We start from the raw sequence: 27,810 nt of genomic DNA on the forward strand, positions 1-27,810 counted from the left end.
TCTCAACTGTCATACGCTACGAAAGGACTTATAAGCTCGTATTCATGCGCAGGAGACGTAGTGCCTTAATAGGAAAGGATATCCTGGGCAGTTTCCGGTAAAGCTTCTGCTGCTTGCATTTCTAGTGGGGCGTTGTTATGGGGAAGTGTGAGTGAGGCGTGTAGATGGGTTTGGACTGGTGGGGATTGGTGGAAAGTTCCATCAGGTATTCGTACATGTAAAGTATGGTTTTGGGGTTTGTAGATATAATTGCTATAAGCTAATCATATTATACTGACAAGGCATGACACTTCGCTTTAATCTGAATGGTGCATGGGCCACGCGGACCCACCCTGGCTTTGAACTGTATTATACTACCTTACCAAACTGAAATTAATTAATCAACTCACCGTCTCTGTTGATCTGAGCTAACCGTACTACATTATTTAAATTAGCTTGGTACTTACAAATTATGGAGCCGCATTAGGTATACTTACTTACCTACTTACTTATACAGTAAACAACGTGAATATACCTATAACCATAGGAATAGGTCGAATCCCCCTATGGATACTGAGGACACAACTACTACACCATCTCAGCAGTTACCTACCTCTGTCAACAGAGAAACACTGGCATTTTTTAAAATCCCCACAGTGCAGCGGGTCAAAGGTACTACTACAGTTCGGTTCAAGTACTTAGTTAACTTGGTATATTTCGGCCATTGGTTGATTTACCTTTTCAAGCTAACAGACCACATAATCATTCTTTGAAATTTTGTCAGTTGTTAAGTTGGACAAAGCACAAAAGTGTAATCACAGTCAGCTTCAGGAAACTAAACATTCAGGGGGTGCTCGCTGGCTGGGGTAGATTAGGCCGATAAAAGTATTTTTTTAAAACAGCTCCGTTATCTCCCGTCCCGCACCTGTAGGTTTCGTATCCGCGTGCGGAAGTAACTGATAACTGTATTTGTTTTTAGACACTTGAGATAAAAAACTGGAACTAAAAGTAAAAATATCTAAATATCTCAAGACTCGACTATTGGCAGTGGTACCTATATTATATCTATCTATCTAACGTTATTTATTATTTAAAAAAATACATATTTTAAAGGCAGGTGAAACCTTCTTAGGGCCAACGTTACCTCTAGTTTAACTTTACTGCAGGTAGGTACGTACGTACGTTGGTCTGATATACCTAAGTAAAAAGTTTATAGTCTTGTATTTACGTATGGAATGGAAATATGTAACTAGAGGTAGTACTTAGGTACTTACATACTTAAATATTAAACATTGCATCTGATTACCAACGTTATGTACTTAAGTATCTAGTTCATAAACTAACTTCCTTCCTTTACCTAACTTTAAATACCTGGTTTAAGATAATAAAAAGATTAATCTCATGTCCACTACTACGTAATAGCACGTACCTAATATCTATCTAACCTACTAGGTACTTACCAATAATAAGATAACAAATGGTTAGTTAAGTGTGTATATTAGCTAGATAAGATAATAAGATGTGGACTTGCTACCTAGTTACTTACACCTATAGTTAACGATTTTTTTAAATAGGCAAGTACCTAGTTATAATAATATGTTCAAACAAGAGACTAGAAGCATGGTGGATCATGAGTCTTGTGTAGGTACCTAAGGAAGGTCACATTCCGACCCGCGCTGCATGAGACTCCGCTCCTGTCAATGTGTCCCGACTACCGACCCACTCGCATCCACACTCCACTAGGAAAACTACCGGCATTACTTTTAGGGAAGTTTTTTCTTCTAAGGTGCAGCCGCTAGCCGGCCGAAGAATGACACGTATCACAATGCCTAATTAGTATTCATCTGAGCACGAGTCCTCGTCGCGGTGGGGACGGGTTATTAGCCGGCGCCGCCTCCGCGCCCAGCCATATTGTTCCGAGGTGTGCCCAGCGAGGGCCACAGCGCGCTCCGACCCTCCTCACCCGCTAATTTACTCAGTCAACATTTGAACTTGTGAACCGCTCGCTCGCCCGCCTCGACGATTTCACCGGGGGATACCGAGCCGGTGGCTGGGAAGGCAAGATGTCGGCATAGCTGATTGATGTGATATACGGCTGTGTCACATCGAGCCAGCTCAATCCACCGGCGTTCGTCGATACGAAGAAAGAAGATTTAAATTTTCCCGGAACGCTCCCGAACGGACGAAGAAATTCGGATCGCTCCCGTAACTTTCCACCGGGAGAGGGCGCCCTCTCCTGACAGCTGTCATTTTGCGCTTTCGCTGGCTCGGCCGTGGGTTGTTGGGATTATTTTTATTTTTATCACTCACGACGATGTTCCCGTAAAGTGTGACCGGCTGTGCACGCGCGTGACGAAACGATACGAAAACACGACGAAAGGATGGCGAACGACGAGGTGTTGGGGCCGCGCAAGACGATGTTCGTGCTAGTGATAGTGGTGGGGTGCTTCGCGGTGCTGTGGCCGCGGATCCTGTCGCCGCTGCTGGCGGGCGGGCGCGAGCAGCTCAAGCCCAACCAGTTCGACCGGGACGCAGGTAACCGCGGTATTTATAACTCAAGCTCAATGTCAATACCGCTGGACGAGCGGCCCGAGGCTCCGCTCCCGCATACAACACGCACTAATCTAATTATACGGTGCTAGTCATACATCAAGTCGTGCTGAATAATTGACAAATGCACATTTCAATAAGTCCATTACGCCAGCTGATTGATAAATCAGCTCGCTGTGGAATTACGTATTTTTCCTCTGTAGCTAGGTAAATAGATGGTAAATAGGTACATATACACAGCAGGTTTACATGGCCAACCGGTGGGAGAGACCAAATAAAGAGTTAACTATGCAAATAAAATATGTTGGTATGCACAGTGGGGTTTTGTTGACAGTATTATGATGACGGCTGACCTAGGCCTAAGTCCCTTCTAGTTACAAATTGGAATTAATTAAACTTAATAGCTTATTAACTTGGTATTTATACAGAGAGCTAAACTAGTTGATCAATTCATCAACTGTAGTCATTACAGTTAGTCTCTATTTATTTACATTCAAAGTATTGTATTCACCAAAAGATATGTTATGTAAAAACCTTAAAGAATTACCACAAAAATGTGTAAACCAAGACTCAAGGTATTTCACAGTGATAAACATAAATTTGATGTGTCTAGTTTTTATAAGACCAAATAAGTCTTATTTAATTTAATTTTTCTTACTAGTTACTGGACTACTTGATCATAATATATGTAAACAGCTGTGCAACTTTGTATGTTATAGTATAAAATAAATTCTCAGTCGAGAAATATTTGAACAAGTCTTGTTTGAATGATCCGTAATACATAAACTGCCTGATATAATTACCATACCTTATAAAACTACTTCACACAATATTTGAAACTGGTTTCTACTCTATGTTTACTATTTATTCGCAATAACACACATTATTTGAACAAAATCTGAACAAACTTAAAAAATATTTATAATGTACAATTGAATAGATACTTACATAACTATTGAATTAATTATTGTTTATTTATCACTATCACTTTAAAACCTTCCTAAGTTTTAATTTACTGAAATAATGTAATTATCCCTTCACTGCTTGTAAAGTTTAAACTTTGTGTCATGTGTAGGATGGTACCTCCAATAATTGAAAAATATTTAAAATTCTAATGAAATTAAATGAAAATGTATATGTAGTTCCTGCAGTGGTTTATTATTTTTTTGAGATAACTATGGTTAACTAAAGCGATAACATAAGTAATTGTACCCAGAAATCCTTAACATCATGAACAAAAATGCATTTTAATCAAGCTAATATTCTAAAATTTATGTTGAATATTTATGAGAACATTCATTTATTGAGCTTTTTGTAGACAACAACTTAACTCATGGAATACCAAACAAAAAAAATTAACAAAAAGAAATTAACTATACTGATAATATTACTCTAACCTAACCAAACCAAACAACTAAACCACACACCAACCAACCAACGCACCAAACCCATACCACCTACAGGATGCTGCGAAGTGCTGTTCGCGTCAGAAATGGCCGTCCTAGAGCTGGTCACAGAGGTCTGCAACTCAGCGGTAGGCACCGACGGCCGACGGTCGGTCTACGCCGTCAACGAATGCCGCAAGTCCCTGAACGATACCTGCGGCGTCGACATCGCGGCGTTCCTCAAACGTAAAGACAACGTTGGGAAGAGCACTAAAGTGCTACTGGAGAGCCTTCAGAGTAGCAACAGCTCCTGTCTCCGGGAGAACTTTGGCGTCAACGTGTGGAGCGTCAGCCCTCACGTAGCCGTCAACTCGTGGCAGATGTCTGAGAGTTAGTGCTTGTTCTGAAGATGATTGTCGCGCATGGTTTGCTGCTACTAATACTTGTAAAGGAGAAGATTGACTGCCGCACTTTGGATAAGGATGTCCTTAGCATGTGATGCGTTGAAAGTAATAACCCTGAGTTCTGTGATAATTTACTGTTTTATGTATTGTGTGTGGATTGAATTATGAACTAACATGCTGCTATTCGAATTATTAACAAAACAATTTACATATTTCTTGATTATACTGTGTTATACCATACCAAATAGTTAACGAGTACCGGCAACACCCAAGAGCCATGTGTGCTGTTATCTACTAATCCTATGCTTAATCCTATCCCTGATTCGTCGTTGTAAAACTTAGATTGCAGCTACAAAGCTTTGCGTTTACAGTTTCGCATAAAACTATTTTCAGTTCGAGCACGTAATATTTGCTCTCTTCATAATTCAGTGATCAATCATCTTCTGACAAATATTTCCGTAGAATATGAGCTGTTTATACCTATGGTTTTAGTGTTTAACTATAATATTTTATGTTCTATCAAAACAATGAGTAACGCTGGAAAATTCCCTGCGTATCAAATCAAACAGGGTCTTTATGAAATACCCAGAATTCGTTTTTATTGCAATTAATATTTTATGATGCGAAGTGCAAAGGTCTAGTTGCGTCGACGCATTCGCCTACTACGAGATTTTATAGCAAAATTACCACATTCCGTACCCTAGTACTCATCTATACCATGCAATGTCTAAGATTTACTCCAGGCCAACCAGAATGCTATCAAATTACGACACTGGTCTAGAAAAAATAGCTAGCATTCTTGAAGCTCGACTCGTAAGAAGAAGATTGTCCAGCTAAATTCTGACAGATTGAAAACATGCCAAGCCAAGCACCTTGAAGTCCAACTAACATATATTTGAGCAGTCCTACTTGGCTTCTATAAAAGGCCCTATTCACAACAGTGACGACACCGGGCCAGACGCTAATGTCCGCTAAGTGGACAGGCGCATGTTGCTTGCATTAACGTGTATGGGAATGGAAAGTGTATGGAAAACTAGTGTATTGAAAGAAAACCGCTATCATCGGTTGTTATGCCTACAGTTGACGTATGATTTTGAACGACTTTCACCGGACTTGTAAACTTATTTAATGTAGGTACCGAAATGCATTTCAAAATATCCATTCATACGTCATTTTGAATGCAGGGAAACGGAAGTTCTTTTGTCCAAATTATCAGTCAACAGGAGATTTTAAACTGGTGGAGCGAAGAGCCACAGTAATATTTCATAGACGTCTTAAGACTCTATGCCGCATTTACATTCAGCCGTAGTGAGCAGGGAAATGGGCAAAATGGCAGGTAATCTAATCAACCACATACTACTGTATTGGGATGAGGGTTAGTTTCTGATTTGTATCCATTTTCGTGATTTTTATTGAAACCTATTCTTCGTTCTCATAGGTTGCTATACTCAACCGATTACGCAAAAGAATGGGCACTCAAACCAATGTATTTTATGTCTATTTGCACAACATAAAGTGCGTTCTGTCAAACAACGCGAAATGATGTATTCTGAGAGATTTCACATCATAAAGCCAGATGCTGGTTATTCCAAGTTATTTACTATACACGTTTATAGGCCATATATCAAGCTAGGAACATTATGTATAGCAGATTGACTGAAACAATGTATGGTTCCGCACGGCAGATGCGCGCTTTAAAGTGCTAACACATTTTGTGTTTTGCCATGTTTGTCGTAATATTTGAAAGGATTTATCCAGAATGGACCTGTAGTTTGTACCCCGTTTAAGGAAATAATATCTGTGTCAATTCAAAACTAACGTGACTATCCATTTTTTTTAAATCCTGGGAAGCGATTATTAATGAAAATCACATAAATTACTGAAAGGATTTCAGTTTCCAAGAGTTATTGAAGGACTAGACAAGGACCAACACTACTAGACAAAAACGGAGTAGCCTGTGTACCATATGTGATTGTGTATGTTTTACACACAAATTAGGTAATGTGGCAATTGACATTGACACAACTGGGTCAATTTGCATCCACTGTACTAACACATGTGTTACTTTGAGCTAAAACAACTTTTGTGGTTTTCTACTAATATTTTGAATTGCCATGATTCGATTGTTTGACGTGAATTTATAATAGTGGTAATTTGTTTAAATTTTGTAATAATGTAAGTGTGTAATATGGGTGCCTACCCTGACATAAATGACTATTTATTATTATTATTTAAACAAATAATATTAATAAATAGTCATTTATTAATATTATAAACCAGTCGCTTCTGAAGCTGGATCAATAAAAACACTATTTATAAACTCCTTACCCAAATAGTAATATTTAATCTGTGCCCAAATGACTATCTATAATTCAGCATGAAATCGACTAATAAACGAGATGTGAGAGGCCTATATTCAGCTGTGCACGATTGATTAATCATAATCATGCCTATGCTCCAAGATAAACCAGTAACCTAACCCCGAATCTAACACAAAGTTTGGGGTAGATCCCGAATCTAACCCAAAGTTAGAATAGATTCGTGGTTACTTTGCTGGTTTATCTTGGGGCTCAAACTACTCCCTATAACAACCTGAATTCCCCGCAGTGATAAAGCAAGAGCGCCCCCCCATCCGGGGCTCCGGGCCGCACCCAGCTCTGAAGGAGCGGGGGCGCGCCATCCCGCCCGGCGCCCCCACGCCGCCGTCCCGGGGGCCGGTGCCGCTGCCGCCGCACGTCAGGGTACGCTCCCCGCTGCAGGGGTACTACGAGGTAGAGGTGCAGGTCAGTTCGGTGTGAGGGTGGTGATGAGGCTGCTTGAAGGTAGGTGGGGGTTTCCAAAGGGTTGCTTGCGGTGGAAAGAAAGTTAGTATAGATTGACAAAAATTAAAGAATGTAAGCTATCGTGCAATCGACACGTTTAATGCGATGAGATAGGGCAAGCAAAACAGCGCTCCGTATTTTTTTTTCTAAGATCGAGTGACCTCATTGGGCCTAAAATGGGGTAGTTCAAAACATTGTAAGACACTTTGGGTGCAATTAAGGCTTAATTAAGTCTGTAATATACATAATATCGTAATGACTAAAGTATTTTAGATTTTGGATAAACGATCACTGTCGCCCAAACGATTGAAGGATGGAGGGATTTTAAAGGTCTTTGTAACTCATAATAATACACCACTCTAAAAGGTTTTAGATTACTAATTTGATACCGAGGGTGTCAAAGAGCATCATAAAATTTTATAAAGGGGCCTTGTTGGAAACCCCCTTTCTTTACTAACAATCTTCAGTGGGCTGCCAGCTTCGCCAACCGAGTGGATGCTTCCTGTAGAATTAACAAATAACAGGTAAGTGAATTAGTTAGAATACTTACGTATTTCCATTCATTACTTATGCCTTTAGTAAAATAGTCTGAGCAATTCAATATCACACATCTGACATCACACATTGTTTGGTCTAGTAAGCTGTAATTTATTGCTTTGGTCTGCTATAAATGAATGTCACTAAACTTAGAACTACATAGGTGCTGCAACAATATAAGTATAATAAGTCTATTATAAAATTGGAATCATTATTTCCAACCTTTTTGAAACTTTAGTACGACTTGTCTTACAAATAAGTAAGGTTTACACAAGAAACCCTATAAAATTCGGAATTCACATCACCAACAATAAAAATACAAGAAAACACTACACATTTATTCTCTACAACATTACCAAGTCACGAGGGAAGACCCAAAAATAATGACAATGACATCATCCACGTAATATGTGCACACAGCGGTGCGCGGGAGTTTCTGATAGATGGAGCGAAGCGTCCAACTAGGCCACGATGATTTAAAAAGGGATTCCAATTATGATCTGGTGACTATAGCATCTGTAAGTACATAATAGGGCTGCCAAATTTATGTTATGTTCATAATCATTAGTGATACTTGTTGGAATACTTCCTCCACATCATAATGTTTATGTGATCCCGACTTGTTGTCTTAGCGTATTTATGCTTTCATCTATTACCTCGAATTATTTTCACATAAACTTCTACCGTCTACAGATCTCATTGATGTCGCTAAGCCACGTTGACATTGAGCCAATCTTGTCCACTTGTTATAAAAATACTTATTTATGGCAATTGTAGTATTTCCTCACGTTAATGTTTCTAAATAGCTTACATACATACATGAGTGACGTAATGCTTCCATAGCAGTCATATCTATGTAAAGGTTTTCCCAAAACTATGAAATACTAGTTAGAAAACATATATTTTATGAACGTTGTAATAAGAACAGACGAGGAACTGGTTAGAATACCATTCAATACTCGTTTAAACACCATCTTCTGAGGCAAATTACCGAAAAGCATCTAACAAAGGTGCGACAGCTTCAACCTATTAACATGACACTGGTACAGATATGTGAATGAAAGAGACACGAAATGCTTCGGTTAAATGCTACAGAGTTTTTGAATTGTTTTTTTTTGAAGACCGACACAGTTTTGCTTGTTAGTTTAAGGTACTTAACTTGTGTCTTTGTACTTTCTCGTTAGGTAAAACGGATACTTGCCTTTTCTTCTCAAACGCCTTTTGAGCTCTGAGTTTTCTTGTTGTAGTTGTTTCATATTATTATCATTTATATCGGTAGGTACGCCACGGCCCACCTCCTAGCAAGTTGCACTTAGCTCAATAGGTATTATAAGTACTTATTCGTACTATTCATCAATTATCGGCCTACATTTTATCTTGAAAACAATGATATCTTCGAAATCGCTTCCGTTGCGAGATCGATTCATTGTTTTTGAATTTAGTAGTCTTTACGGATGCTGAACTATTTAATCGGTATTGACTGTGGTTGTTTAAATAAGTACTTACCTATCTACTACTTGTATTCCTGTGAACTTCGTTTCAGGGTTAGGGGAAGTGTCACAGTTGTAAGCAAGAAACTTAAATATTTCAACACCATAAGCATACAATACAACAATTTTATCTATGCGTCGGGATCTCACCTGCCAGTTAAGAAAGCTTTAAAAGCTTATCGCTCAGCACAGGTAACATTTCACATGCTACCTAGTGAAATGCCGCGAGATAATAATATTCCTTTCCAACTGTTTAGTTAAATTTTGTGTCAGTGGAAATAGAGACAATTCGGCCGGAAAACATAGAGATATAGAGATCAATAAATAAACTAATCTGTACTAATCCACATTTTAAGTCTTTAGCTACATTACATTGCTGATTTTATAGCAATAAGCATGCATTCTAACAAGGTTGTAAACCAATACCAAAAAAATTATATTTCTAGCCGAAATCCCTAGCTTACTTCCGTTGCACAGACCCGTCAAAGAGAAACTCTGCGAAGATAAACAAACTGCGCTCGACGGACGTTCAGTTGGCATTGACGGCGGCGGCGGCGGCCCACATTCGCGACCTAGGCCGGGAATAGACGCGCGGGGATGATGCGTGCGACTGCTCCAGGCCTTCTGCAGCCTTACTCCCAGCGATGAGTGGCTGAATCGATTTCAACAAGATCGCTGATTTCGTACTCCCACCGCACATTTTTGCGGCTCATTGTGTTATGACGTCACGCAAACCGTTCAGTGAAAATTATAGCGTTACTAAGCTAGAAATTCGCACCACGAGCTCATCATGAGCTCATCACACAGAGTAGATTATATGTCAAAGTTGCGACTCAACGCCTCTTTGAAAAAAGTTCCTATTCTTGCAACGCAAAGCCATTACAATGGCTAATTTTTCCTATTTTTGTAAGAAAAAGAGCCTGTAATTACACCTACAAAGTGATGTGAAAGTAGTAACTGAGGATACGTGAGGATTGCAAACCAGTCTCCCTGGATAATTAAAGCATATTTAAAGGAGTTGACGGACAATTTGACTGAAGACTTTAGCTTCATGAAACTAGCTGATTTGAGCGTAACAAATAAGGTGAGTATCCACGAACATAATAGAGGTACATGTAAAAGTTTCTTCAACTAAAGGCGGTGATCCATTCGCGAGAAAAACCTCCAATAACCTCTAAGTCCGCGGTCTAAAAAACCTCCAACGATGTTACAAAAAGCACGCCACGACTTTGCCAATGATGAGAGTAGACTGTTTGGTTCGCTAATGGATCACCAACGAGATTCGACAAGCCAACAATCTATACCGTCGCCTCGCCAGTGGATGACCGCCTTAACTCTCATGTTCTTAAGGCATGAAGAAGAAGCCTTAAAGGAAATATCCTTCAAAACAAAGACAAACCTTCTTTTACCATTGTTGTAGTCCTATGGCACCCCAGAGGTGTCATAAAATCTGCCACCTATCTATGTTTAAACCACCTATGTCTGGTCTCGCTCCAGCTAAGTCCAGTGGCTAACAATATATACCTACTAATAATAATAATAATAAGATAAACCTTCCTATACTATCATAATGTCTGTAACCTAAACCCCATGATATCTACTAACCAGAATTTTGGTATTTGTAGGTTTTTACTGCGTTGCAACTGGCTCCAGACTGGAATTTATAACCAAGACTAAATATTCAAGTGCCTATGTGAAGTACCTACTTAACAACAAGTTGTATTAAGATCTTATGAAGTTAATACCTACATAAGAAACTAAATTGGCATATCATTCTGCTACTGAGTAAGTCACTTAAGCTGATTTCAATTTATTTGTAGCAAAAAAGATATGAAATACTACCCTAGCACAAACACTTTAATTTTATGATGCACTGACAGTATGAAAAATAATTTACTTGGCTTGCTTATCTAGATTCTATATCTATAAAATATTATTTGATTCATCTGTTTTCTAAGTACCTTAGGATTAAACTGTAGTGCTGCGGTGGGTATCTTTTGTAGGTAAAAAAATATACCTATGCTGGCTCAATCTCCACCTACTACAGAAACAAGACTATCTATTCTTGGACCAACAGAAAGCCTATCTCAGCTATTGGAACACCCAGGCTTGCTGCTCCATTTTACTCGAGAGCTAGGCTGGCTGAGCTAAAATTAAGGGGATATGTACAAAGGTTCCACTCAAGAGAGCCACGTACAGGAGCTTCGCCACCTCTCAGAATAGAATAGAAAATCTACTAAATAAAGTTGTATCAATACCTTGATAGTACAGTCAGCAATAGATATTTATGCCACCACAGCAACAAAAATTTAATCCTCATGGGTGGAATAATAATATTTTATCAATACTTACTAACTTAAGTATTACTTACCTTAATATTAGTTATCCTTATTTTTCATGTTACATAAATATTACCTATCAATTGTCATAATATCTAAGGGCTTGCGTTGGGGTGGCATACATATCTCTTTGGCTGACTGTACAATATATTATTATTATATCCTAACCTATAGAATTACTATTAATCTATATTTCTATCTTATTTCAGATAATCAGAAAGCAGTTTTTTAGCTAATAGAAGAGAAGCTTATGCTTGATATTTCAGAACACTGATAATAATTGTGATGTGATTTAATATATCATACTTAATAAACACAAAATACAAATACAGCAAAAACCATGTTTCATTTCATTATTTAAATGTTGATGTTGCACTTGACTAAGAGGTCATTCATGATACTATTGATTTATAAAGGCTTGATAGGAAGTATTCCTTCTTAAGAGTCCGGCAATGATAACATTGCAACATGGAAGAAATTGTATAAGTAACATTGTAAGTTGTACTTTTAATATATGGATACCTACCAAATCCTCCTCATTCCTTAGCAGACTTGAGGCCCTGTATACTTACTTTTACCTGTTGCAATGTAATACCCTTGTTATCACCTACTGAGTAGAGTGGCAAGACAGTACTTAACCAATTTAACAGTGCTCAGCGGAGAACACTGTCTCGGGCCGCTCTACTTGGTGGTGTAATCAGGGTGTTAGCATTATCTGCTTTATGAAGATTAGGTAGACACATTTTTTATGTTTAAAGCAGGGTTTACTTACATAATAACATTGTGTTTTTACATAAGCAGACACTTGGTCCATGCATAATGTTACAACTCTTATTACTAGTTATTACTGCTTTTTCTTAGAACTGCTTTAAACATAAAGAATAAAAAATAAAACAGCCGCATTCAACTTTTAATATGATTAATACATTACGAGTAATCGTTTATAGAGTTTACAATGCATGAGTCTAATAAGTACACACCTAAACTATGATCACTTACGACTTACGAACTTTTGGATTTCGATATGATTATGGAATTGTATTAAGTATGTGGTTGAAAGCACGATCTTAGAGTATGGGTTTGCACTTATTATTCAGAAATATTATCACGGTACAAGATATTTTCAGTATTTCACTGTAATTGTAGGTTATGTTGAGTATTTTTTCAATAAATTTCCGCCTTGAGTTAAAACTTTCACAAGATATTTCCTTGGCTATACGGTGACACGCAACGTCTTCTTCTTCTTTCTGTAAACAATGATTGATAGTTTAATATCTATAACTTTGTAACAAATTATCGTAATATTTTATCGGTCTATTTTATAAATCGAGTCGATCTGAGTCTGCAACTTAACCACTCCATCAGAATACTATACTTACGTCATATTATTATGTATTTAGTGCACAAATATCTATTTAAATAAGGAAATTCCATTTGTAATTTTGTTTTATCATTGTTATTGTATGTTGTATTGTATGAATGAAGTGGAGGGAGTGCAGTGTTGCCGCAACGGAGTTCTCAAAACGCACATATCCAGCGCTGAAAACGTACATTTAGGGTTAAAACCGTACATGAGCTGTTTTTTAGGGTTCCGTAGCCAAAATGGCAAAAACGGAACCCTTATAGTTTCGTCATGTCCGTCTGTCCGTCTGTCCGTCTGTCCGTCTGTCACAGCCGATTTACTCGGAAACTATAAGTACTACAGTGATGAAATTTGATGGGAATATGTGTTGTATGAACCGCTACAAAAATATGACACTAAATAGTAAAAAAAAGAATTGGGGGTGGGGCCCCCCATACATGTAACTGAGGGATGAATTTTTTTTTTTCGATGTACATACCCGTGTGGGGTATCAATGGAAAGGTCTTTTAAAATGATATAAAGTTTTTTAAAAAACATTTTTCTTAAAGTGAACGGTTTTTGAGATATCAGCTCTCAAAGTCGTAAAAAGTATGTCCCCCCCCCTCTATTTTTATAACTACGGGGTATAAAATTCTAAAAAAAATAGAGGTGATGCATGCTAATTAACTCTTTCAACGATTTTTGGTTTGATCAAAGTATCTCTTATAGTTTTTGAGATAGGTTGATTTAAATTATATTTGCTGCTACGGAACCCTTTGTGCGCGAGCCCGACTCGCACTTGGCCGGTTTTTACTAAAATCACTCAATTTAGCTTTTCCAGCTCTTTCGCACCTGCTCGTCAGCAGAAGTACTATATTTTAATAGATTTTAGTCGTGAGAAACGTACCTATATTTATTATAGCATTTTAAAAAGTGTTACAATGTCCTAAAACCTTCAGAGTAGGTACCCCGCAGTTTTATGTATGATATACTTATACTCATTGTAATCATGTAATAATCATATTGGTTGAGAAAATAATCATACAAGAAAATCAAAATCGTAACTAATTGTGGTTAATAATTTTTTTGCTGCGATTCCAAAAAAAATACGTAAAATAGTCCATAAACAAAGATTTTACACATGATAATCATGATATTGGAAGTTAAGTTTAAATGGTACATTACATGGACCAATTATATACACATTACACATGGGAGGCTAAAATAGTACGTCAAATGTGTAAAATGTACGCTAATGGCAACACTGAGGGAGTGTTTTCACAGGTTCACAGAGTATTTTGATTTTTAGTTTGAATGCGTTCAAAAGCCCCTAATTTCATATTTTAACGTTTACAAAGTTAAGTTTTTGTGAATAATAAGTAAAAAATGGCATGAGTGATGACTTTAACCTAGTGTTTAATAAGTATTTTAATTAATATTTTACTAACATTGAAAAAATAAAAACATAATATGGACTGATGATTACCGGATTTCTTATTTCAAGCTTCGCTAGTACTTCGAACGCACACCAATTTTTTCCTTGTCAGAGCGAGAAAAAACACAAGATCTTATACAATTTTATAGAGCGACATCTCTTTCTTTCACCTCTTTTGAAATACGGAACGCAACATCGGCCTGATATCGGCTTACTTCGGCTACCGTTTCAAAAATAATCACTAGTCGTTTCTTGATATATTTTCTACGTTGTCCCTGGTCCGCGGCTCAGTCAAAACCGAGGTGGTGGTACCAACTGAATCGGCCTTAATTTTTGAACTGAGTTTTAATTGGCTTTTTTGGATAGCAACTATTAATCGCTGGGAGTAAGGCTGCTGGAACTAATGTCACGGCCTTTGACAGCTGCTCAAGGCTAGTCAGCTAATGATGGTGGAGTTAGGCCGTGCTCTCGAAGCCTTAATAGTCTAAATGCCACGTAGATAAAGGTGTGCTGTAGAAGCTGTGTTTGCTGTTGAAGCCGAAGTATCATAAAGAAAGATAATCCTGGGAGAAGAAGAAGTTACTGATTATGATGGATCGCTTTCAGCATTATCACATAACATCACATAGGTATTTAATCTTGTAAAGTCTTGGAAAAATGCTTAATTTCACGCCGTCGGCGCGTCGAGTCAGTATGCTAAGAGCATATAGAAAGCTGTTTTACACTCGTAGTGTTGGTATTTGTTGGACGACTGCCAGAATATTGTATGATGTCTTTAGGGAGTTATGGCAGTCATGCTTCGATTATTTGGTTTGTCAAACGAGACCTTATTAATTAATTAAAATATCACCTGTGCATGTGCAGCCAAACAGATTCTCTGTACTATTAATAGATTGCCGTGTGAATGATGCACATCACTTTCAGTTTTGCTTCTCCGACGTAGCTGATATTTTTATCACTAGGTACTATTATTCTGTTGATCGCTGATTACATTTCTTTGTTATTTTGTTGATATTTCAGTGCTTACCAGATTCCAATATTCTTCAGTTATCACTTCAAAAATGTTACATAATACTTACAATTTTTATGTGTTTAGAGTAACCGTGAACTACAGTTTACTTACTTAGTTCTACTCCAGTGCTTTAGATGAACGATCTTAGATTGGTAGTCGGTGGTGGATTTAGCTCACCTTGGAAGAAGCCTATATCCAGTAAACCTTTATTGGTTGATAATGTACTTTGATGATATAACTCTCAAGTATTACACATCATCCGCAGCCTTCACGTGACGGCGCGTGCGTCGTTAGAAGAATCCCCATAAGGATGTTAACAGTTTCATTGTTAGCATCTTCAATAGTTAATGTAGCCAATTGAGAAAATATATTTTGTGCTACTGTTGCAGACGTGGTCGACTTGTTAATGGCTGAGATTTGCATAAATAAGTTTTAACGTCTATTTTAATGGTCGTTTCATTGGATCCTTGACGTATGTTTGCCGTCCTGATACCACTACTGCTTCGTCTATGGTTTTAGGTACGAAAAATGATTTAGATGTTTGGTATTATAAGTGTAATCGGACACCATTGCGTGCTTGTCTGGATGAACAAATTTTAATGCTATGAAATCATACATAGTAACCGTATCGTAAAGTAAGTAAGTAAAAATTGTTCAGCTGGACAAGCACGCAATGGCATTATTAGATTATTGTGATTTGATCATGACTATGTGTGTACCTGATACATGCATGTATGTCTCCTCAGTAATTTTCCACGTTTCTTCAAATAAGCTGTAATCCGTGTATTGGAACATACTAGACTCTTCATCTTACGCACAACTCTTGACACCATTTCCTGAATCTTAAACAGCAACTGCATCGATGGCCACATTCTGGCTGAAACTTCATCTGTTATTGCCAAATATCCTCTAACCGGCTTTTACGTCAGATGTTTAAATTACTACTTTATCAGCATTGTCAATGTTTGCTTAGGATTCGGTAATATCTATGCTAATAATGGCTGCACCTGCGCTTCTGTAAAGCACTTTTAGGAGGTTTGTTATCGGATGATCCAAAAAGTATTTCAGCATAATCAGATTTTAGCTATTCCAGTTTTAATTTTGACGAATTTTCAAAGTCCAAATAACTGACAAGTTTTTATTCATACATTGGTGTAATAAAATAACTATGACACGGAGGTAATTTTTACAAAAAATACTCTCCGGATATTTTCACCGCGAGATTTATTGGCTAGGTGTGGAAACGGCCATCTTTGCTCTGAACAAATATTGGAGATGACGCACAAATAGGTTTCGCTTTCTATGTGTTCTCGCCTTGCACAACAACCTGTGGGCCCGCCTAGTGATGAAGGCATGTAGGTGTGTACTCTAGGAGTGGGCTGCACAAGGCAGTCACTAGGCTGTTGTAAACTGTGGTGCTCCGGCTACGTACCACCTCTGACAAATGATCAATTAACAATCCTGAAGTAGCGTCGCTCGTCTGTGAATCATCTATCAGATCTATACAAGTTACATCTTTGTCGGGCGAGTGACCCTGCTTACAATTCTGGAGTCCTTTCTGAGACAACAAGAATACCACTGATGAACCAACGTACTTATGACAAAACTTTCATAAAAAAGATACGCGTCATGATCTAAATCAATCTATCACCAAATCATTAATGACAACACCGGAAGCCACAGCATCCGGTCCGTAAACTGCCGGCATAATTATAAACGGAGTCAGTTTAGTCCAAAGGCGCTTTCAGTGCGATTGTGTATAGGATTTACCAGTTTAATTACGTGGAATTATCTCATACGTAGGTGTAAGAAAATTATTGTTATTCGCGATTATATATTCGCTGTTTGTGTGCACATAAAATGGATGAATGTCAGGCAGATGAGGCAGGTATTTTTGAATACTTTATGGTCATCAGAAGGAGTAACACATTCAAATTCAACTCAATTACAATATAAACACGCTTTTCAATCACAAAATCTACCAATAAACATGCTAGAAATAGCCTTCAAATTCCCGTTTTTCGCAAATCTACCTCTTTTCGCCTAAAACACAATGCACATACAGACTTTTTAAAGTTGAGCGTTCACCTATGGGTATCATACATATCGCACCAAACGTCATAAATTTCCACGCCCATGCCGATGAAGTGGACGCACTTGTGTGAATTTCTATACAAGGAATACTAGGACAGTTGGACGCGTACCTTAAGCAAACTCTTTAGTATACTAGTGTACTGTACATTCATCTTTTCAAGCACATTAATAAGCTAAGCTACACCAACAGTACCAATACTGACTTCACCGTCTAACGCCCCCGTTCTCTCCCCCCAGCCGCCGCCGATCCCCGGCATGCGCCCCCCACTAGGCTCCCCGGGGGGCCCCGTCGCCGCGCCCAAGTCCTCTATGGGACTCGTCATGCCCATCTACACCATCTGCATCATTGTGTTCTTCGTGTATACGCTGAGTAAGGTCAGTATTGCTAGTGGTAATAAGCAATAGTAGGTACCGTGAGATTTAACAGTGAAGGAAAATAGCGAGGGGAACCTGCAGGCTGCATCTATGTAGATCCAAGATGAGAAAGCGCCTGTCGATACGCATAGATTAGTACGCCTCCACTCCAGAACTCTACTAAACAATTATTGGTTCACATGACATCATCACAACCCGTCACGTCCCCACTACTGGGACACGGGTCTCCTTCCAATGAAGGAACTGTTTTAAGGCCTAGTCCACCACGCTGGCCTAATGCGGGTTGGTGGATCCCAACACAAGCAAGCTTGTGATGAGTGAGTTGAAGTGGGCAACCCGACTGTCAGATGTTTTCAAGCTGCCCGAAGACCTTTGACTAGGCTCAACGATTGCTGCCGAAGCAGCAACCGGGACCCACGGCTTAACGTGCCATCCGAAGCACGGAAGCGTCCAGAAAAGAACCACTTGAAATCAGTGAACCATCCAATGGCTGCTTAACCTCAGTGATCAGTTACGATCACTGAAGCCAGCTCGACTACAGACGCTTCATACGAATAATAAGTAGCTAATAACAAATTGAGTCAAGCTACACATTTGTGTGATCTTAGGTCTGCCACCATTATTGTCTCACTCACCTCACGTCCACAGATTCTGTTCAAGCGCACGGGCACCGTCCCGTACGACCAGGTGCAGTCGGACCCGCAGTTCCGCCGCCGCGTGTTCAGAGACGACTCGCGCACCAGCCCCGACAACAAGTTCGGTGAGTGGGGGGGGTCGCTTGGGGTTGGGTGGGGTCAGGTTAATGTGACCGAGACTACCTAGTGTAGATGTGACTACCAGGTTACTCTGTCCGAGACTGTACCTAGTGTAGATGTGGCTACCAGGTTACTCTGTCCGAGACTGTACCTAGTGAAAATGAGGCTACTACTGCCTATGATGTGGTTCCTTGGCATAGGCCATCAATAGGTTGCTATATATTGACCAGACCAGTAAAGTACTTGGTAGATTAGCGTAAAGATTGAGTTTTGTAAAGTTGCTCAGGCGGAAATATGTCGATTAGATTAGTGTACATTATAGGGTAGGTATATTTGCAGAAAGAGTATTAATTTGTGAAATTTATGTTATAAACAGTAACTAATGACATCAAGAAATCAGTAACTATTAGATACCTACTGCTGTCCAACCGCCACCCTAAAAATTTCTGAATCTAACTAAACCTGTAATTTTATTTAGCTATTAGTCATGGAAAATAGGAGCATAATTTCCAAATAAGTTGCTCTTGTGATAGGGATTAGGGAATAAGATAATCCTGTTATGTATAGAAATTGTTTATTCATTTCAAACAGTTGTAAAAATCAGAATTTACAAGTGATGAGGCTTGTAAATAAAATCGTCCTTCCGCTTCTGCTATCATACAAAATAACACGACACGCCATTGCAAATAAACATGATTATGATTAATCTAAGAATGCAAAACTACCATGCCCATTCATCTTTCATAACAACACGACAAACCTGTCTGTGACAACACAATTTGTAGTCGCACAAAGGTGGGTTTATGTGAATAACGTAATAACTGTCATTATGTGTTTCTTCCATGCGCGCGCGCAGGCCACAAGGAGAAAGATACAAGTAAGTGTAGTTTAGTGTCCATGCTTTTTGCAACCTTCCTTCCTTTGATGTTTCTTTGTTTTTCTTAGTTTTTTGAAAGTTTACGACTGGTTGACGATCCGGTTGTATGTTAAGCCCATGATATTAATATTATGGTTTTCATCATTAGGTAATTATTACTGAAACCAGAATATAAATTAATTTATGAAGCAATGATAAACAGATCTGCTGCTAAATGCACTTCATTTACAAAACTAAGGCAATGAATGAAGCAGACATTTATTTCAGTCATTTCAATAATACTCCTACGCGCGCGTGTATTTCTGCCATGTTCGATGACCGAATATCTACCAACAGGTAGAATTATTAGTAGTAAATATTAGAGGTAAAAGCGCTAAAAACTCTGAAAAGCTATCTAAAGCTGGGCCAACGTCCCTTAGTGGCTGGATGAGGAAGGCTGAGGCAAGTTCAGCCATATTTGGGGGAGAGACCTATTTCCAGCAGTCATTTTATGGACTGTAAAGCTATAAAGCGCTACATGTTCGCTGAACGACCAACCCTGCTCGGGAGACGAAGAGGGTAAACATCAGCAATTGGATGAGGCCAGGAGTGCAAAGTTTAATAGGTAACTGCTTGGGAGAGAGGGAAGAGACCTATTTCCGATCGCTACCACTGCTAACGATGTAAAGCAAGAAAGCGCTACATGTTCGCTGAACGACCAACCCTGCTCAGGAGACGAAGAGCTAGCAGCGCTGCGAGCGAGACTGGCTGAGACGGAGCGAGCCATGCAGCGCATCGTGACGAAGCTGGCTGAGCGTGACGCGGTATATTCGGGCGGGCTGGCCGGACGGACGGACGGGATATGACGAACTCTTTGCTTTAACTTTAGACGAAGATTAAAATTGTTTGCGGCCAGTGTTTTTGTTTTCTTTTTCTTTTGAATTTAAATTGGAACTTTATTTTTTTCTATTTTTAAATTGTTTTGAATTTGGGGATTAGATGCAAATGCAATTGATGCATTTATGATAATTTGTTCAGATAAATTTTATGGAGCCTTGGCAGTGCCATAGATATCGTCAGCCAAAGAAGGTTATAGAGTTTATTTTTATTTTCAAAATTAATACTGAATGAACGATGCTTCAGAATGAAGCTATGGTGGACCGAATAAATAATAACGGTTGACGTAGTGTTTTTCAACTATAGTGCCACAAACTTATCTGTTCCGGTGAGAGCGAACTAAATTGGTCCATACCTCATTACTTACTAAATGAATTTCATATTGACATAGATTATATGGACCAATTTAGTTCGCTCTCACCTGAACAGATAGGTTTGTGGCACTATATGTATGTATTGAATCACTTCTTATTGAAGTTAAAGAGAGAAGTCCTGAAGTGCCAGTTCTGCGAATTCGGGTAGAAATAATGCGTGGATTTTCTTAAATAGACAACACATTTAGCAGCTTGAGGCATGGAGGCGTGTGTCCACTTGTAGCACGCAAGACCACAATAACCATGCATTTAGACCCGGGTTTTAGAGACCTTATTGAATTTATGAAAAACCGTGAAAAAAGTAATTTGGTGTGGGTGTTTTTTTCCCTATAATCCTACTCACATAGAGGTTTTGAATTTACCCTCCAAATACTACTACTGGATTTCCCAAATTAATTCTATATTAAGTTAATATTATTTTTAATTACATTTAAATCCAATCTTCCAGATTTAAGTCTAACAAGTCTCAATTTTACTAATCAATTAGAGATGAAGGAATGGCGCTTAGAAGCCACTAACTTCATAAATTCCTACCTATCTCAGAGTGAAATGCGTTAGAAGAATAAGTAGTTTGCCAGTGCCGTAAAGGTCTTACTCATAGACCTGTATCAAGAATCACTCCATAATGACTTGTGAACTCTATAAAACTTACATCTCTTGGTTGAGCCCATTCAACCACCTTATCAGTATCTCTTCCATCTATCCTCTTTCTTTGTCCACAAAAATTCCAATCTAGAAATATAAGTCCCGATTCGAATCGAAGAGTTGTAGCCACGTCGCAAGGCGCCGCATGTCAGCATTATAATAATTCCCGCGCCACGTTTTGGCTCTCGTCCAAACATTGGAAAGTCTCTTGCAGTCTCGGTGCATCCGTTATTTTGGTCTTGTGCCCTTGCGTTTATTAATTCAGTTTCTATTTTTAGTTCTCGTTTATTTTCGGTTTCTGGATAAACTGCGGGTGTTTTATCCTTAATGGTATTGATATCCGAAAATGCATTAGTCATTAATGCACCTATGATAATGTTTTCAGAAATAGTAATCAGAATGTCCGAAACTACAGATCTTATCACTTTGAGTTCATAATGTCATGGATCGTAGTATAAACTCCTGTATATGGCAAAGAGCCAATATAAATACCCAGTTTTATTGGAATTAAACAGGGAATCCATTAAACTATTCGAAGATGCTCTATGCAGTATAAAGCTATACTTTTCCCCCCGTTGAACATTTTTTTCTTCCCACTCAGCCAATCGGCAAAGATTCTAACCCCATACAGCCAACACTTAAACTCACAAACCCAATATTGGCTACAGTTGTCACGGCCATCTCGGGCTTGGTAGCCGAGGTGCAACAGCAGATGGAGGCGAGCTATGCGCAGAGCCAGCAGAGACAGGTGCCGAGGCTTGTGCATGCTCATCGCTCATTGGTCAGCCAGAATCCCATGCGAGAATCGGTTTTCTATTGGTCAGCGGATGCTGTACCGCTATCTGCGCGTTGGCGATTCAAAGTTCTTAAGCAGCTGATTTGTCAGATCCTGTGGTACTGCTTAATAACTTTGGAGCTGATGTGAGATTGGTGCAGGAATGGGAATTCTAATGATAAGCAAATTGTAGATGGCGCCACATGTGATCTTTTTGGCAGCATTGAAAGTGGTGTGAATTGCAATTTGAGTATCGTTTAAAATCTAATTGATTTTTGCAGTAAAGTCGAAAGAAAACTTGCATCAAGTCGCATGGGATTCTTGGATGGAATAAGCAGATTTCAGATTCCACTTTATGTTCATTATTATCTGAGTTATTGTTTGGTCCAGTAATAGCAACAATATTTATTTTATACTGTCGAGATCAGTTGAAAATATTTTCTCGAAATGGTCATTCAAGCAAGTCAAGCATAATTTCATTTGCATATTTAGAATTTTACTACTTACTTACATGATTATTTTTGCTTGTTCTTCTGTTAATTATTATCATTTTGTCACAGTATCTCTAGTAATACATTTTTACATTTCATGGATAATTTTAATAAATCTTATAATTTTCTGTAGCCTCATCATCATCCACATTTTTTGTTTTTTCTTTCAGTTGTGCAATAGCATGGAGTTTTATTTGTTGTTGTCACCTCCTCTGACTGTTTGTACCTAAGCTACCACGCCTTGACTAACAAATAATATAAATACCTAATTTGTGATCAAAGTTAAGCCATACATAATACCTCAAAACTACGTGAGATAAACTAAAATCTATTTTTTGTTTAATGACTCAAACAGATTTTTTTAAAAAGATAAACGTTTTTGGTTTTTTATTCCAGTTGACGCTTTTATTGTGTGCACTCAAAGTAGATTTTTATACTTCATTAGACTTTGTTCTGTGTGTCTAGAATAGAGGTGTGAATAGTAATGAAAAAAATCATTAGATCGCTATTTCTTGTCGAGTTTGTTTTCAATTTGTGCAGTCTGTTTGTATATTTTGTTTGCGTTGCAGATTTCCTCTACTCACGGACTTAACATGGAAGTTTATAATACCGATATGTATATCTTTTCGAATTCCAAAATATATCCAGCACTAAAGCTTCCATGTAAAGACGCCGATAAACCCCATTGCATTAAATGTACAAACTTTAATATCCTTTTTCGTAAATTCCAGGAAGCGCCGGATAATAACGCTCGCCCGTACACTAACGGAACTGTACCTAACGCGGATAACGCCCCGGTGCGCATCGTAGCCACCGAATACGTAGAACCTTCCAGAGAAAAGACCCCTGAAGCCAAAGAGAAAGAAAGCACTCCAGATATCACAGAACCTAGCCCGGAAAAGACACAACCTGCCCCAGTAGAGAAAGAGTCTACCCCTGAGGAGAAAGAAACGACTCCAGAAGTCAAAGAAACTACCCCAGAAGAAAGGGAACCGACGCCAGAAAGCAAAGAGCCTACACCGGAGAAAGAGGCCTCACCAGAAAAAGAGGCTTCACCAGAGCCAAAACAATCTTCGCCTGAACAAATTGAGTCAGAGGAGGAAGAAGAAGAAAAATTAGAAGATGAGAAGGAGGAATCTCCAGAACCGGAAAAGATTAAAATTGATCACAAAAGTACAAACGGAAACGCAATCAAACATGCCGAGGTGGATGTAAAGAAATCGACAGAGAGCTTCCTAGACGAGGCAAGAGATGCAAAAGAAAAAGAAGAAGACAAGAAACAGTCTACGCCGGAACTTCTAGAGGAGGCTTTGCAGGAGTCGGAGGAAGAAGTGGAGGAAATAGAGGAAGTGGAGGAAGAAGAAGAGGAGGAGGACGAGGAAGATGAAGTTGCGCCCTCAGAGAATTCTGCAGTTAAAGTGAGTATACATTTTGTTTGTCTAACTCATGTGACTAGAGTATTCACTGCTTGGAATTGAGATATGCACAATATTTTTGAATTTTAGTGAACACGTTGAGTTTAGTAAAAGTACTTACGATTTAGTTTTAATTGTTTAGTTCCCATAAAAAAAATCCGTTTTTAGAAATTATGCATTCCGAGATCCGTTCTACCAACTAGCTTCATCTATTATCGCCTCCCGATAACCCAAAATCCAAGTAACTTTTTGCTGAAATCAACGAATAGTGAATATGAAACCTTGGACCTAGGTGGTGGGGATGGAGGTATCGTCTTCTTCCCGCGCGGGCTGGGCGCCCCCCCGCGCGCCGCCGCGCCCCGCGCACATCGTGGTACATATCCAACAGACACTATATGAGCACTGTGATGGCGACTGAATTCGTTTGTCGATGATTTTTGATTTAGGAAATGATAGATTGAGTAAAGGTGCAGATTGGTAGCGAATGTCTGCTGCAAACTCAAGTTAATTTTGTACGTTAAATGGCAAAAAGAAAACTTGTTTTATGGCCTTTAAAATGGCCTTAGAGCGCCTTAAAATTGATAACAAATATAGTAACTATAATTTTATAAGATTTTCTTTATAATAGGTACATCAGGACAAGGAGCCTTAAACTTGATAACGAATAAAGCAACTACCATTTTATATGTGATAAAATTATCATATAACTTAGGTAAAGTTGTGTCCTAGCTGTACGATATATTTTGCACTTTTAATAAATGTCATCGTTAATTTCGTTTATTAATTAAATGATTTTAATTGCATTTTAAATAATATTTTTTTTGCGATTCAGAAGCTATCACAGTTAAATTAAATTAGGTATTCTTTCCTAATATGATACTAAGATCAAACCTCTATAAATTTTATTCAATATGGAATTGATATAAAATATACTGATTCTATTTCCTAATATATGCATGTACTAGTAGTATAATTAAATATGCAACCTATAGACCTATTATAGGTATTTTTCAAACTGTGAATTTATGATTGCTGCATTCCATTTTATCCGGTTAACCTTTTACTGTACTGGTATTATTTTGAATGATAAGTAGGTAACTACCAATCTATCTGGTATTATTATTAATCTTATATATTGTAGTTTGTTTTTACCTCAACCCTGCTCAAATATAAATAAAACTGCTTACTATTCTACCTCTATGTAAGCATTTACTAGCTCAATAAAGTTATACACTTGTTGGTAATATAATATAAGCAGTTTTATTTCCACTAACATGTCTTCATTACTAACTTAACTATTTAATGATTTTTTTTCATTATAATTACAATTAATTGTTATATGAAATTTTAATATTTGAGCATTGGTTTAATAATGAGCCATTAATATCCTGGATATTCTGAGAAACATTTTCAACTCTCTAAAAGCAGATTGTTAAACACCATATTCTTCTGAGAGGACGGGAATAAATACAAGATAAGCGCCCATGTGGTACATTCTACAGTGTGCGAATCGATACGATAGCAAAAGTATGATATCTTGGGCGCCCCTGTCAAAGTCGAAAATATTCGTGATACGCACGCAGTTCATGGTCAATCGACCTTTACTTACATACCTATAAATACCACGAGCTACGAACCGCTCCATCACCTCTTATGGCACCAGAAAATATCTGGAACTTACCGCATAATTATATATCGCCAATTTACCTCAAATATCTCCAACTTACCTCACATACCTCCAACTTACCCCATACATCTCCAACTTACCTCCCAGCACTCTGCGGAGGACGTGAAGAGCATCTACCTGCAGACGGAGATCCCGCAGCAGTCCAAGGTGCTGGTGGCGGACTTCGCGCAGGGGCGTCCCGCGCCCGCCGAGCGGCCCGGCAAGCGTGCGCCGGTATGTTGAAATATGTGTGTGTGTTTAGGTGGAATGTGTGCCACATTGAATTGAAGCCGGGACTTTCGGTTCTTTAGTTTAAACTGACGCTGTTTTCATTAACTAAATTTTTTATTACAAAAAATGTGACATGTATTATCCGTTATGCGGTACACTAAAAACCACGTAACTTGAACTATGTGCGGTAGATACTTTTAAAGTAGATGGCTATGCCATGTATCATTTCGCTCATAAATGTAACATGCACGAATGTTCTCAATTTGTAATATCCAGAATATTTATAACAAAGTGTTAATTGTACTGTATCCCCAGCTGGTTGTGAGCGGCAAGATGACGCTGTCCCTCATCCAGGACGCGCCGCGGGACACCCCCGAGAGAGATGCAGGTTCGTACAATACCAGTGACTTAATAACATAAAAATATAACCTCAAATCGACAGTCGATTGTCCCGCGATTAAGTGACGTATCGTTCTATTGGCGGGACAATCAACTGTTGATGAACCGTTCAGAATCTGTCAATATAGTATCTGAGATTAAAAAGAGTTTACAAAAAAGAAGGCCTCAGTATGTTCTCTAGCAAGGGAAATGACAAGACTTCATAGATATCTTAGTTTTCTTAATGCATAAGTATTTATAATATTGTTGTATTTTATTCCAGAATCCACGGTGGATGACTTCACGACGGCCAGTGCGATGACACAGCATGCGGAGGTCAGTTACTATAACCTTCGCACATAAAGAAACAGTGTAAAAATGGCGGCCGTTCAAAAAGTGGGAGTAGGAATGAGTGTTGACAGGTCTACGAAAAGCGTACTACACGACAGGGCGAGATAGCATGAGTCTGTCCACCATTTTCATATAGTTTCTTTATCTGCACACCTTATACAATCCTGTGGTCGATTATTTTCAAATCACAGAACATATCCTTACAGAACAGAAGACACAGAACTACTTTTTTTAATTACAGAATAACTCTGACGACTACTCTGAGGAAGAGGTGGAGGAGGAAGTCGAGGAGGAGGAGCTGGAGGAAGATGAGGATGCGGAGGACGCGCCGGGGAACGCACGCAAATGAACTGATTACAGTAGTGACGTCACGCGGGGCGGAGAAGCAGCTGATAAACTGACTAGCCATTTGTTCAAGCAAGCCACGACGAATGTTTTTTTATAGGTAAAAAGGAGTGGTTTATTAAAGTTATTCTATCAAATCGGGAATAAGAATAAGGAATTATAATTATTTATCCTATAAAAATATGAGAGTTTGTAAAATTCCGAAACGATGGTAGCACTGTCGCTTAACCAATCAGTGAATCTCATTGTAAACATGGTTACTGAACCAACCAATAACAAGCTGGTCAATCGCCAGTAGCTCTTATTACCTGGCGTTTTTCTTCACATTAAATAACTTTTAGAAGAGTGACACGATTTAACCAAGTCTGGCTAGGTATATATACTTAAATTTTTATGATTGTCGTGAAATAGTTGTAGTTAGATGGACAGCGTTTTTAAGTATAAGAATAGAGAAAGGGTCATACTGTAGCGTAAGTAGATACTGCTGAGATGATGGCGTCAGTTTATCAGTAGATATTTCAATCCCGGATTTTTTAAAGAATGTCCGTAATTTTATAACTTAAAATGTTTATAAACGAATTTATATCAGGAATGGGTACGATATAAAAATACTTAAGTATTAGTAATGTAATTTCGTACCATTAACCTACTTTTCCCTTTTTCGTACATAGCTTCCGTAAATACTTCCATTGTTACGTAGTTTAAAATACCACGAATCACAAGTTTAATACTACGAATCACAAGATCTAGTAGGTGTTAAGCGAAATAATTATTAAATGTATTATTTTCTTTCTTTCTCTTTTACAACTTTATTGCAATTTATTTATAAGGTGTATATTTTATTCACCATGATATTATTGAAATGTA

The 27,810-nt window shown here is 38.3% G+C and overlaps 1 protein-coding gene and 2 long non-coding RNA genes across 9 annotated transcripts; 2 read left to right on the forward strand and 1 right to left on the reverse strand.

Annotated features, from left to right (window-relative positions):
* Positions 1-1,908: 1,908 nt before the first annotated feature.
* LOC105394712 (resistance to inhibitors of cholinesterase protein 3) lies at positions 1,909-27,766 on the forward strand. Of its 7 annotated transcripts, none has more exons than XM_048627856.1 (13): positions 1,920-2,514; positions 3,993-4,304; positions 6,926-7,059; positions 17,627-17,764; positions 18,413-18,524; positions 19,376-19,396; positions 20,108-20,199; positions 23,289-23,975; positions 24,265-24,345; positions 25,747-25,872; positions 26,185-26,257; positions 26,531-26,583; positions 26,840-27,766. In XM_048627856.1, exons 1-13 carry the CDS (start codon positions 2,361-2,363, stop codon positions 26,945-26,947), a joined length of 2,091 nt encoding a protein of 696 aa, XP_048483813.1. In that variant the 5' UTR covers positions 1,920-2,360; the 3' UTR covers positions 26,948-27,766. The 7 variants fall into 7 exon arrangements, with proteins under 7 accessions (XP_048483815.1, XP_048483813.1, XP_048483811.1 ...); XM_048627852.1 differs by having other exon boundaries at positions 1,921-2,514; positions 6,926-7,101; XM_048627853.1 differs by lacking the exon at positions 20,108-20,199 and adding an exon at positions 21,960-22,039 and having other exon boundaries at positions 1,923-2,514; positions 6,926-7,101.
* LOC125489982 lies at positions 9,796-11,847 on the forward strand. Its single transcript, XR_007267384.1, has 3 exons — positions 9,796-10,251; positions 10,793-10,952; positions 11,716-11,847. It is a non-coding gene; the product is annotated as an uncharacterized LOC125489982 (long non-coding RNA).
* LOC125489981 lies at positions 12,409-13,086 on the reverse strand. Its single transcript, XR_007267383.1, has 2 exons — positions 12,886-13,086; positions 12,409-12,753 (listed from the first exon to the last, which is right to left on the reverse strand). It is a non-coding gene; the product is annotated as an uncharacterized LOC125489981 (long non-coding RNA).
* Positions 27,767-27,810: the final 44 nt, after the last annotated feature.

The sequence above is a fragment of the Plutella xylostella genome, chromosome 19 (assembly GCF_932276165.1).
Source record: "Plutella xylostella chromosome 19, ilPluXylo3.1, whole genome shotgun sequence".
NCBI classification, from domain to species: domain Eukaryota; kingdom Metazoa; phylum Arthropoda; class Insecta; order Lepidoptera; family Plutellidae; genus Plutella; species Plutella xylostella.

What these genes read in the sequence shown, in the direction of transcription:
- LOC105394712 (XM_048627852.1), top strand. Translation starts at nt 2,361, where the DNA reads ATGGCGAACGACGAGGTGTTGGGGCCGCGCAAGACGATGTTCGTGCTA. An exon ending in CCACAAGGAGAAAGATACAA is followed by an intron (nt 19,397 to 20,107) that starts GTAAGTGTAGTT and finishes AACCCTGCTCAG; the next exon opens with GAGACGAAGAGCTAGCAGCG. An exon ending in GGCCCGGCAAGCGTGCGCCG is followed by an intron (nt 25,873 to 26,184) that starts GTATGTTGAAAT and finishes CTGTATCCCCAG; the next exon opens with CTGGTTGTGAGCGGCAAGAT.